The sequence below is a fragment of the Hydra vulgaris genome, chromosome 09, assembly GCF_038396675.1.
Source record: "Hydra vulgaris chromosome 09, alternate assembly HydraT2T_AEP".
Taxonomy (NCBI): Eukaryota; Metazoa; Cnidaria; class Hydrozoa; order Anthoathecata; family Hydridae; genus Hydra; species Hydra vulgaris.
The window spans coordinates 23,572,299-23,586,850 of record NC_088928.1 but is presented as its reverse complement, the minus strand read 5'-3'; the positions used below and the strand labels follow the sequence as shown (position 1 = coordinate 23,586,850).

Here is a 14,552-nt window from a genome sequence, read left to right as displayed (position 1 = left end):
ACGCGACGTTGAATCAACGTTAATTCGACGTCTATATTATGAGTTTCACCGTTCGTTTTGCATTTTGAGAACTCAAATACGCACGCGTGACTTTACGAGTCATTGATTAGGCTATCTATTGCTATTTCATAAGGTTTTGAGTTTGTCAATTTAACGATACCACATTGCTTAATTTGCGATGCATTAGTGATAAATATTAATTAGATCTTTTTTTTTATTTCATCAGTGTGTATTGCATAAAGAATTTGCTTGAATTTGTTTTAGAGTTTAAGTAAGTAGGTTTTTAGAAATTGATTAAATTGTTTTACTATGTATGTTAGTATATTTGACTATACTAATTTATATTATATAAATATAAAATATATATTATCAATATTATATATATATATATATATATATATATATATATATATATATATATATATATATATATATATATATATATATATATATATATATATATATATATATATATATATATATATATATATATATATATATATATATATATATATATACAACCCGTAGATGTTGTCCGAAAGTTTTTTCCATATTTTGTTGACAAAAAGTAAAAATTAAAATGCAAGACCGGAATTATTTTTTTTACTTTAACCAAACCCTCAGTCGATGTAGCAACACTCCCTTGCGGGTCAGGCTAAAAAATAGTAGATGTAGCAGCACTCCCTTGCGGGTCAGGCTATTTGTCAGTCGATGTAGCAGCACTCCCTTGCGATTCAGGCTATAAGATAGTCGATGTAGCAACACTCCGCGCATGATTTACAGTAAAAATATAAAAATAAAAACATTTTATTAAAAAAATTAAAAATGAAAACATTTTATTAAAACAAAAAACAAAAAAAAAACATTGTTTATATTGCTAAAAACATTCAGAATGTTTCTAAAAACATTCTGGTCAATTAAATTTGCGTTTTAGTGGTTTTTTTAAAAAACGATCAGTTTGTTATTAAATTAATGGTTTTAACTTTCTGACAACTCGCAAATGTTGGACGAAAGTCAAAAGAAATTAAAAGTGACGTATGTGTTGGCGTAAGAATCACTTTTTTCCTTCCGCTCTTCCCAAATATAAAAAAAATATAAAAAAATATTAACAATAATAAAATTACTATAATATAGTGTTATGATTATTATAGTCTATATGAGATTTTATTAACATATCTTATATTTTATGTATATATCATATGTTATATATAATAATATTATATATATATATATATATATATATATATATATATATATATATATATTATATATATATATATATATATATATATATATAAATATATTATATGTAATATATCATATAATATATTTATATAAATATATTATATGTAATATATCATATATTATATGTAAATATAAATATATAAATAAATATACATATATAATATATACCGTGAAAATGAACATCGATGCCAAGTTTACTAAATGGTGAAGAATCACGCACTATATAACTAAACAGTGTGTTTTATGTTATTTTAATTTAGCTATTTTATTCTAAAAACTTCCACTTGTATATATATATATATATATATATATATATATATATATATATATATATATATATATATATATATATATATATATATATATATATATATATATATATATACACACATACATATATATATACATACATATATATATATACATATACATATATATACATATATATATATACATACATATATATATATACATATATATATATACATACGTATATATATATATATATATATACATATATATATATATACATACATATATATATACATATACATATATATATATATATATATATATATATATATATATATATATATATATATATATATATATAAATATATTATATGTAATATATCATATAATATATTTATATAAATATATTATATGTAATATATCATATATTATATGTAAATATAAATATATAAATAAATATACATATATAATATATACCGTGAAAATGAACATCGATGCCAAGTTTACTAAATGGTGAAGAATCACGCACTGTATAACTAAACAGTGTGTTTTATGTTATTTTAATTTAGCTATTTTATTTTAAAAACTTCCACTTGTATATATATATATATATATATATATATATATATATATATATATATATATATATACACACATACATATATATATACATACATATATATATATACATATACATATATATACATATATATATATACATACATATATATATATACATATATATATATATACATACGTATATATATATATATATACATATATATATATATACATACATATATATATACATATACATATATATATATATATATATATATATATATATATATATATATATTATATATATATATATATATATACATACTATAAAAGTGCCTTCTGTTGTTTAGGGAAATGGCTACCCGGTTAAAGCGATGGAGTCGGAATAATGTTTTGGTTAATGAGCTTCTTAGTAGTGACATTGGTATTGATTGCTCAGCTTCATTAAACGAAGATGTCTGTAGCAGCAGCAATTATGAGGCTACTACAATAGTAGACTCTGAATATAATTCAGACTCTATCTTACAGGATGAAATTTAAAACTAAAAATAAAAGCAACTCAGATGAAAGCAAATTAAGAGGGAAAATAAAGGGGGAGGGGGGAAATATTCCGGACTTTTTCCGCAAACAATTTTTCGGATTTTTCAAATTTGACCTGGATGATCTATTATATATATGTATTATTTTTATTGAAATTGACCTATTTCTACAGAAAAAAAAGTCATTGAATTTTTGAAATTTTAAAACCGTTCGGAATTCCGCGGTATACGCGGTGCCATTGGGCTACCTAACCTGATATTGTATCAAAGTTTAATGTATTTATAAAAATAATAAATTTTTGTTGTAGGTTGATGACCAATGGTTTACAATCAAAGTTCAACATGGCTGGCGGCAAGGGTAAAGAGAAATTTGAAGGCACAAACATTTGTAAGGTTGTTGTTGGTAAGTCATGGGTAATGTAATCTGTTATTGAAAAACACAATTTGATGATTTGGTGCTACTTTAATTTCAAGTTCTTGCTGTACTTGTTGCAAATTACTCAGGCAATACCTTTTTCTATAGAGAGCGTCATGCTTAGTAAAGCGACTGCTACGGTTGCTGAAGTCAGAACAGATATCATGAGTTTGTTGAAATATGCACCCGACAGATCTAATGGTGGCGGTCGGTGCGTAAATGACGATTCGAATATGTTAATATAAAATGTATATATAAAATGTTAACATTCTATCTATTTCTTATATAAACTCCCTTAAAATAATTTTTTGAACATGAAATACACTACTTTTAGCGCAAAATATTGCTTTTTTATTGTCTTATTTTATCGCAATCCAAGTCGAGACAATTTAACATGTTAACGATGACAATTTAACATGGCTGCAGCCTATTGGATATAAGTTATATCCAATAGGCTGTATAATTTTTATCAAATGACCAAAATTTAACGTTGAAATTAGGTTATTTGAACGTTGTTTTAACGTCTTATCGACAATATATCAACCATATATGGTTGATATATTGTCGATAAGACGTTAAAACAACGTAATTTCAACGTTGAACTTTTAATTTTCATTTTATCGAATTTGAAATATGGATGATATGTAGTCGATAAGACGTTATAACAACGTTGAAACAACGTTTTCATCGACGTTGTTTCAACATCGTGGTTTTCAACGTCGGATTTTGTTTCCAATTCCACCAAATTTCAACGTTGTTTCAACATTGCATTTCGTCGGTTTGCGACGTTGTTTCAACGTTATTTCAACGTCATTGTGCCCACTGGGAGCTGATAATAGAGTAGTAAAAAAAAAATTAAAAGATTGTATATAGGCTTATTTATATAAACTTATGTTGTTATTGTAAAGTTGGAAGATGTCAATACTTTCAAATTTGGAGTTTACGTGCAAATGAGTGAAATTCTTAAACATTTAGTACGCTTGAAGTTATTTTTTTCTAGATGCGGTTAAGATAGCAAACTTTATTTCTAATGGTTTTATATTATTCGATGAGCCGAGTTATATCAGCATAATATTGATTGTGCAACAAATGTTAATGACTTTTGACGTAACCATCAAAGAATTAAAATTGCGGACCTTCATTTACAAAATATATTTTGTTGTAAAAACTTGGTTAAGCCATTATTAATAATTACCCTTTGCTATCCAGCCAGATATTGAGGTTATATATTTAGTGCCACCTATATATTTAATTCCACCTGTGGTTAACTTGTCATACAAACATTTGATTGATTTTTAAACACCTAATTGTGCTGCATATCTTCATTTAAATTGCAACAATAATTTGCTGTGTAATTTATTTAATTACAACATCTAATACTTTGAGTGGTATAAGATCTTGTTTATTCAGTGTTCCAGTTATTTGAATTCTGTACGCTACATATATTTTTTTAATTGTTTACTAAAATTGTTGAATAGCCTTCTATGAAGTATGGCAAATAAAATTTACGTCATAATTATAAAGCGCCTAAGTAGATGTTAAGTTGTCGGCTTTTTTTAATGGAAGTTTTAAGAACAACCTCTTTGTAATATCCTAAAACCAGCTTTTATTAAGTCAATTTTTTGGAACAACTGAATTTAATAAGAACGCTCACGATAAATACAAATTCAATAACTTGGTTTTGTGTTAATTAGTAGACTCTATGGCAAAAACATGTGTATACCACAGCTGGAAATTAAACGAAGTTCATTAAATAATACAGTTAAAACAATTGGTCAACACTGCTCAAAAAAAAAATTTTCTTTAACTTTTTTTTATTATTATTATTATATATATATATATATATATATATATATATATATATATATATATATTATATATATATATATATATATATATATATATAATAAATTAAAATATGACCACTTAATTCAATTTCCAGGATTAATTTAGTTTATTTTTGCATTGCAAAAGCAGCGGTCGTCATGGTAGTTTTGAGGTTTTCACTAATTCAAGGATATTACAAACTGTATTGCAACTCTTTTTTCACAGAACCATAACCGTAGACATTCAACACGTTTCTGACATACAAAATAAGGAACCCATGGATAGTCCTAATTACACAATTTTATTTTTAAGTATGGATGATAGACAGTTTTAACAAAGTCCAATATAGGTTTTCGATATTTTTCAAGTGCATATTCGCCACAATTATAGCTAAAGCAATCTAAATTAAGCACACAACATTATCTTGACGAAGCAACAAAAAAAATATTTTAGTGTCCAAAAAAAAAGTAAACGAGGATCGTTACGTATAACTTAAAGACAAAGGCTGTTAGAGAAAAGTACTTGTTAAATGGATATAGAAACAAAAAATCACTGGAAACAAAAGTTTTTTTTTTGACCAGTGTTGTTTCTCAAATAAAGATTTCTTATTTAAATGTTTAGTATTAATTTATTCATTTTTTGAACTTACTTTGATGATTTTTTCCTTTTTTCTTTTTTTTAAAAAAAAATTATTATATAACCAAAGCTTAGATTTTAGTCAGAATTTAAGTTCAAATTATACAATAATCAAAATTACTGTTACTTTAAAAAAACCTCAAAACTATTAGTAAAATTAACAAACAAGTAATTGAGCAAAGCATTAAAAATTTAAAAATTCCCACATTTTAAGGAAATTCTTGAAGTTTGCCACATTGTTTTTTAAACTTCAACTTTTTATTTCAATAATTTTCAATGTTTTGATCCAATCAATAGAAAAACTGTCGGTTGAAAATCAATATTGTTATTTTTTGCAATTTTTGAAAATCGGAAATTTGGCTACAGACTAACGCATTTGAACACTGAAGTATATACCTACTGATGCTTATTATTTTGATAATTGTAAAAATCTTAAAGGTAGTCTTAAGTATGCAAGCTAATGGTACTGGTCGTTAAAGCTTTTTGTATACCTCTTAATTATTGTCGTCAAACTCGTTTTTACAGGGAAAAAACTACAACAGTTTCTCTTGTTTAAATAACAACAGAGGATTTCATTATGAGTTTACCAAATAAAGTTGCACGATCGTTGAACGGTTTTTTGCGACCGTTGAGATTATACAATAAATCTTCGACCACTGTTGACTGAATAATACTATTGAGTAAGTACATCATCCTTGGTGTGACTCCATTATCAGCTATTTTAACTGTTAAACTTATTAACTATTTTAAGTCGTATAGGCTGGATTATTACTATTAGTCATTTTGTTTATTTGCATATATATTTCTCAAAAGTTCACTCAAAAATGCATAACTTGCTAAATAAATTTAGAAACACAAAATAAATGTAGATACAAACAAAATCAAAAAATAATTCATTTTTAGGAAGAAGTTGGGATACACACCATTAAGAACGGTACTTGTATTAATAGTTTTACGATTTTAAAATTACTCATCACGTCAAAGACTCCGAGTCGGAGTAAACCGAAGGTGTTTATATATGTGACCGTAAACAACTTTTTACGTTTTCCGCGCTAAAGTTTCTATTTATAATACTTGTTCAACTTAGGTCAATCTTTTGACGTCAATTCAGTTTTTAAACGTCAAATAAACCTAAAAGATAATAAAAGACAGTAATCGCATCTGATTAATCCAGACCGAGACACAAGACAGACCGAATAATTTGTAACAGTTTTGGGGATATTTTTAAACTTGAGTTCTAACTTGCCAAGCGAATATTTAATTTATCGATTTACATTATCCTTATTTATATTAAATAAAGATTTATATAATTTATTTACCTGTTTATTTAAGTTGTTAGCAAACTACAACAATTAATTTGATAAGCTGTATTACATAACTACTTTTTCAAATTAAAATTAAAACTATATAAATGGAATGGAAGAAAAAAACGATGCAAAATTTAGGGAAATAGTTTTAGATGAAAATTTGGATGGAAGCATGGCAGATACAGAAGACGATTCTAAAAACGACAATGAGAATAGAAAGAAAAAATTAAAGAAGTCTCGAAAAAAGATTTATTTCCGAAGTGATTTTGTGGGAGAACCAGAAACAAGCTCATCTGATGAAGAAAAAAATATTGAACCACCAGCTAGAGTTAATCCTGTAAATATGTAACTAATCAGTTTGAATTTATTTTTCTAATTGTTTAAAAAGTTTATGGTTAAACAGTCATATGCAACAGGTTAAACAGCTTTACCATACCGTAAAGCTGTTCAACCTATGAGAAGTCTCGAAAAAAGAAATGTTACTACTGTAAAGCTGTTTACCCTGTAACATAATGACTAAAACAACTACGAACCTAGTTTTATTTTTAGTTTTTGGTGAAAAACGCATTTTAATAAAATTCAAAGAATATTAATTTCAAAACGACTTTGTCATTATCAAAAAATAAACGTTGTTGCAAGTATAAACATTTTTTTTTAACTTTAGTGGAGAACGTAAATACTATTATTAGAAGATTTTTGTTGCTTGTTATGATGCTAACTTTTCTTTTCTTTTTTCTTTTATTGCTTAAATAAACAACAAAAAAAATGTCTTTCCTTGTATGTTTCAAATAAACCTAAGGTTGTTAGCTTATATCAAATAAATCAACCCTTCTAAATATGCTACCAGCTCCGAATATTTAATTCAAATAGTTTCAAAAAAACTTTAAAGAGGAAAAAAGAATTCGTGCATAAGCATACCATAATTATGCTAAACAAATGAATATAGTTATAGATTTATTTTAACTATATATTATTTTTAATTACACATTATGTTTATATGCTGCATTAGCAAAAGATGCAGTCACATTTACATTCTGCAATTCTGGAATGCAAATGAAACTGCAGTTTCTGCTATAAAAACTTTATTTATAGGCACCCTAGTTATTGATTTGTTAGTCAGAAACTAATCTTTATAGAGCTAAAAGTTTCAATGACATCATCATAATTTTTTTTTTCAAATTAAGATATTTTAAATTTGGTATCTAAGTGGTTTTATTTTCAAACATAAAATATTTTTATTTATGCTAAAATCGGTGCAGAAGTTAGGTATAAGGTAGTAGTTATGGAAACATATTTTGTTGGGGCACTAAATATTCAGCTATAATTTTTTCATTAAATAATTGGAATATGAAAATATAAGTTGAATGAACATTTCAGCAAAGTTTTATTAAATTAAACTGGTTGAATTTTTTTTAAATCCATAAACAGCATAAAAAAATTGTCTTGAACTTTTAATATTAAAATCCGTTTAATAAAAATTAAAAAACGATGGTAAAATTATTAAGCATCTTTTTAGTTTCTCTTATTAAGTTTTGAAAAGGAGTTTTTGTTGTTTTATAGACTGAAATTGTTATCACAAATGATAATATATAATATCTTGTTGTGAAAACAAACAACATCTAGTTGATGTCAAAATGATGAAGTTGATATTGAAATGGTGAAGTTGATTTTAAATAACAGTTAAAATCTTTCAGAGTTATTATTCGCAATAAAATTTTGCTTGTAAAAAATTTTTTTGTGTCTCTGTTGGCATCTTATAATAACAAATGGAAATTTTTTGTGTAAAAAAATTAAAAATGTCATAATTAGATAAAAGTTTTTATAACAATTAAAAACAGATAAAATAATAAGCGTTGAATAAAAAGTTAAACTTAGGTCTGTACAGGTTAGTGTAAGGTCTAACTCCTTCTCTATGTGTTGTACATTATATAAGAAGAGGAGGTCCTCTTTCTTTGCTTACTGGGAAAGCATGTTTTAACTAGTGTGTTTAGTTAATATGCATTTGTTTACTTTCATTTAAGGCAGATCTAAATTGGCTAATGTGGGTTTGGTATTATATTGTTTGTGCTTCAAAGTCGACATTCCATGGTAAAAATTATATCTGTTTATGTTTTATTTTTTTAATAATCAGAAAACATCTTTTTTATTGAATTTTTATTTATTCTTATTTTTATGAATATTTAGCAGCAGAATTTTGTGGTGAAAAACTTGCTGACTTATTTGGAATTACTTCACCAAAATATCAATACGCTATTGCTGAATATTATAGGTTAAAGCAAGAGGTAAAGAATCTTAACTTTGTTTTACCAATTAAAATATAGTTTTGCAATGTCCTTTAATTTAGTACATTTCAACCTTTAAATAATCTAGACTATTTATATATATATATATATATATATATATATATATATATATATATATATATATATATATAAATCTGATAATTTTCAATATAATACCATTAATATAGTGGCTAAAGTAGTTGCTAAAGACTTGACAGTAGAATGGAATGTTTTGCAATAAATACCGCATTTATGGCGATAAAAGATCACAAAGATGATTTTGCCAATAATCCATCTCATTTTGACATCATAAAATTATCTTTATTTTTATTTTATATAAGGACATTAATTTTTTTTTAAACTACTGTAATAAAATAAATTAGTGCAAAACAAGTTTAATTTACTAATTAATAAAAACAAATCTAGAAGTGTTATTTTGTAAATGTACATATTGTGGAATGTCAATTTTGTTTTATTTTTTTCTTTGTTTTAATTTTAAACAATCAAATTTAATATTACATTTTTGTTATCATTTAACATAAATTAATTTCTTTCTTTTGTTGACATATATAAATATAAATAAACTAAAATATGGTAATTTTTTTTCGGCAAAATGGCTTAGGGCATACATAACTGGCGCCCCATTCACGTACGTCCTAAGTCATTTTTGATCATTTTTAATATTTAAGTCTAAAGAAATCATTTAAGCGGTAAGATAAAAGAAGTAGTTAATGTTATAAAAACCACTTATAAAGTTTGAATGGCGATTACGTAAAAAAGTTTGCATAACAATTACATTTGATATTCGCACTATTTGCAAATGTAATAATTTAAAGGGGTCTCTAATCTCCGAGACATTTTGTGTTCATATTAAAGAGAATGATTAAAAAAAAAATGTTTGGGCTAAATTTTTTTGATTAAAACAAAAGAATAAATGCGTACCAAGAAAAAATCTTGTTATATAGACTATAGTCTATTTCTAAACCAACAAAATGGCCATTAGAGGCATTAAATGCTGTTCTGATAAGTTCTTCAGCTAAAATAGGTTTATACAATCTAGAAAAACTAAGATTAAAAAGTTAAAATAGAGAAATTTATATCACTTTTTAGTTATAAAGTTAATTTTGAAGTTTACTCAAGTTTGTAACAATGTGTAAATTTTTGATATGTAATTGTATCTGATATGATACAGCATGCGTCAACGATTTAATTATGTGTAAACATAATTCTGTTTATTATTATGCACATTTTCATAGTAGTTTATTTTTGTTTTGATTTCTGTTACACTTATTAAATAGTACAAGGTAATGTACATAGTCCTCCTTAAAAACCTTAAATATCGTTAAAAAAAAATCCTCCTTTAAAGTCCTTAAATAACCTTAAAAAAAGGTAAAATTTGACTGCTCTCCTTAATTTCTCCTTATTCATTTTTATTTTTTAATAGTTCTTTGATAGTTTTCTTTGAGTTTTTTGATAGTTTGCAAACCTATATTTCGAATATATATATATGTATATATATATATATATATATATATATATATATATATATATATATATATATATATATATATATATATATATATATATATATATATATATATATATATATATATATATATATATATATATATATATATATATATATATATATATATATATATATATATATATATATATTTATATATATATATATATATGTATATGTATATATATATAAAGTAATATGTTAATTTATAATAATTTTTCTGTTTTTATTTAAAATTTATTGAAAAAAATAAGATTTTGTTTCGAATGTAGCTATTTTATCCTTAATTCTCATTACTTTTTCTTTCAAAAAATTGTAGTTCGCGACCTCTCCTTAAATCTCCTTAAATATTAGGAAAATATCTTCTTAAATCTCCTTAAAATCCTTACTTTTAGCCTCAGTTTTAATAGTGGGAACCCTGTAGTATTGTAAGGGTCTAGCAAAAGGAGGTCATATGTCTTATATTGGTGTGATGCTGTGGGCATTGACCAATATTAGATAATATTTGTACTTCTTGTAAACTTTATGTTGGCTCAGCTTTGATATATATATAAAATGTAAACAAATATAATAAGTGGTTTTGTCTTTTGTCTAAGTGTTGAATTGTTTTTAAATCTTCTACATCTAAAAATACTTTGCTTTTACACATAGTGTTTTGTCTGTATAATTAACTTAATAAAATACATCATTCCTGCATAGTTAAGTTTTAAATTTTTATAATAATGTTGTATCATATATGTATGCTGTATCATATATGATACAGCATATATGCATGCTGTATCATATATGATACAGCATACATGCATGCATACATAGATAATTTTATTAACATAGTTTTAAAAGTTATAAAAATCCATATTTTGGAGCAAGATTTTTTTTTCAAAAAAAAATTTTGCTTTTGCACCTTGAAAATTAGTTTTGTTAAACAAATAAATTCATGCAGTAAGGGATTAAGTTTATATTATAAAATATATTATTTTGAGCTTTTATTCTTTAGTATTGAAAACAAATTGTAAAAAAAAAAGAGATAGCTAATATCAAGAGCAAATTATTGCAAATTGCAATTGGCCAAAGCCATTCAGGGAACTTGAAAGTATATTATTTGAAGCAATTGCCATCGCTAATATTTATATCCTGGGAAAAAGTTTTCATTATGTTTTTAAATGATGTTGATACAAAATAGCCTCGTCAGACCAATATTACTTTACCCCTTGAGTATACTACATCTTTTAAAATTCAAGGGGTTAATTTACCCCTTGAATATACTACATCTTTTAAAAATGTTATGAAGAACATGAAAGTTGTAATTAAGAAATTGTAATATGTAACTAAGAAACACAACACATAAATGGGAAATAATAATTGATTGATAATTTGTCGATTATCAATTGATCAAAATAAATGCACAATATAAGCTTAAAATTATAAAAGCTCCTTTTTGGAACGGTAAGTAAATACTTTTTGTATGCAACAATTATGGAATAAAAACATGCAATAATTATGGAATAAAAGGTCATTGTGTTATACATTTATACAATATGACCTTATATACATTATCATTATACACTACACCAGGGCGTTAGCCAGAAATAAATTTTATACCGCGTTTTTTGCCGTATTGGGAATTTTTATTGTTGTTGTTCTAGAAAATGTTGGGAATTTAGTAGAAAAGGTCCTAAAAATCTCAAAAAAACACTTTAAAAAAAAAAGGTCATTGACTTTTGGGAATTTTAAGCCTATTGGGAATTCCGCGTTTTACGCGGCACCATTGGGCTAGCTAACATCCTGTACACTACTTTATTAAGTTTAATAAGTGGATGTTAGCTATGTTTTATCAGTAACATCCAGGTATTGTTTATTGGAATTAGTTATGGTTGCAGACAAAGCCTCTTATCATGCCTGTTCGGAAAGTGTTTGAAAATTTACCAGTCTAATTGATATATTTAGAACCCTACAGTCCAATGCTGAATCCAATGGAGACAATCTGATCCTAAATTAAAAGTAACACTCAAAATGCGTATGGCATTCCACCTGTATTCGGTGCTGGGTATTTGGTGCAATATTTAGAATATGTTGTTCGTGTGACAAAAATACAAGTGTGGAAAGTGGTCGTGTATGTACTGTACAAAACAGAACTACTCATTTTGCAATAATTTTAAATGAAGATATTCAAGTTGATGTTTAAATGAAGACATTCAAGTTTGTGTTTAAATAAAGATACTCAAATTGGTGTTTAAATGAAGACACTCAAATTGGTTTTTAAATGAAGATAATCAAGTAGGTGTTTAAATGAAGACATTCAAGTTGGTATTTAACAAAACATTGGAGTGATCTCAATGTTCTTTAAACTTAATTTCAATCAATTTTTAAACCAACAATTTATGTTTAAATAATTAATTTATGTCTCATTATTCATTATGTAGTCTCTAGGTCATCTGTTTAACTAATTAATTGATTTTCTGAATTTTTAATTGAATCTAAAAAAATTTTTATTGAAATGTTTCAATGGTACCTGCCAGGGTCTTTCCAATTATTACCACATAGCTGAAAGTCTTTTTTTTTATTTTTTTTATTTTATATTAATTTATGTGTAAGTATATAAGCAGATGTCAGCTGAAATTAAAATACAGCTTCTCTGTGTACTTTGCAAAAAAATGTTTCCTTTTTTTTTTTTTTTTTTTGTTATTACTTGCGGAGGCTGAGGGGGCTACCACAGTTGAGAAGGCTACTTTTTTTTTTCTCTTTTATTTATTTGACAAATTAACTCTTTTACTACAAAACATAATCCTTAACAAATAAGGCCACTGCGCAGAGAAACAAGACAAGCACATTACTACCAGGGATATGGTGGGATTGGACTTGGAACATATTGCTATGTATAGTATTTTTGCATTTATATTTTTTAGTTACAATTTTATAATCTCAATTGCAACTTACTTATTTTTAAAACTGCCACAGGATGTCATCTATTGCTGAAATGCTCTGTATTCAAACTTTTTTAAATCTGTTATTTTTTTTTTTCATTGGCGAATTATTTTTTTTATACTCTAAACCTTTCCTTTTTAATATTTTCTTTTCTTTTAAAACTTTAAAATTTCCTCACCTTATGAAGTTGTTCCTGAGGAATTTTCAATTCAATTTCTTTAATATTTTTATAGTTTATTTTATTTTTTTATTTTAAGTTGCTTTTAAAAAAAATTATTTTTATTTTTTATTTTTAACTAGCTTTACATTTAAAAATTGTTTTTTATAAACTATTTTTATTGATCTTTGATTTAAAAACTTTTTATTTTTATTTAGGAAGAAGAAGAGGAAGATGCAGAAAGGCGCGAAACTGAATATGCTAATTGTCGAAATAAATCATCTTCTGCTGACACAGAAAATAAAAACGAGGTGAATATAGTATAACCAAATAGTTGCATTATTTTAGGAATGCATTACTAGCATATATCCTATTTTGTGGAAAAGTGCTTTCCTTTATATCATTGGCATTTAAAATATTTATCGAGTTACTAAATGACAAATATTGTTTGGTGTAGTCACAGTTTCTATATTTTTATAAATTTTGAAAATATTACATCAGCAAAAATTGTATTTTTTGGGTTCTTAAAATTCTTTATTGAGTTATATATACATATATATGTAAATATTTTTTTTTAAACAAATAAATATTTTTTCTTTTTTTTCTATTTGAACTTCATTTTTGTCAAGAAAATCGGTGTGTGACAAACTTTTTTGTTGGAGAACAATTAAAGAACAAAAAAACTTTTTTCACTAAAAGTTTTAATTATTTAACTTGCTTTTTTTACTTGTATAAACTATTATATACTCTGTTTATTTAATTATGCTCGTTATAATGCATCAAAAAGCAACAATTTTTAAAAAATTTCTTTATATAATAATAATATATAATGAAATATCTATATAAGTCTATATAATAAAATATCTATATAAGTCTGTTAT

General features: G+C 24.8%; 1 protein-coding gene across 1 annotated transcript; it reads left to right on the top strand.

Moving 5' to 3' along the window:
- The first annotated feature begins 6,642 nt into the window (after positions 1-6,642).
- Positions 6,643-14,278, top strand: LOC105843148 (protein FAM177A1). Its single transcript, XM_065805081.1, has 4 exons — positions 6,643-7,119; positions 8,804-8,870; positions 8,967-9,064; positions 13,890-14,278. Exons 1-4 carry the CDS (start codon positions 6,892-6,894, stop codon positions 13,995-13,997), a joined length of 501 nt encoding a protein of 166 aa, XP_065661153.1. The 5' UTR covers positions 6,643-6,891; the 3' UTR covers positions 13,998-14,278.
- Positions 14,279-14,552: the final 274 nt, after the last annotated feature.

Coding starts and splice junctions, on each gene's coding strand:
- LOC105843148 (XM_065805081.1), top strand. CDS start 6,892: ATGGAAGAAAAAAACGATGCAAAATTTAGGGAAATAGTTTTAGATGAA. Junction 7,120..8,803: donor CACCAGCTAGAGTTAATCCT/GTAAATATGTAA, acceptor CTTTCATTTAAG/GCAGATCTAAATTGGCTAAT. Junction 8,871..8,966: donor TTCAAAGTCGACATTCCATG/GTAAAAATTATA, acceptor ATGAATATTTAG/CAGCAGAATTTTGTGGTGAA.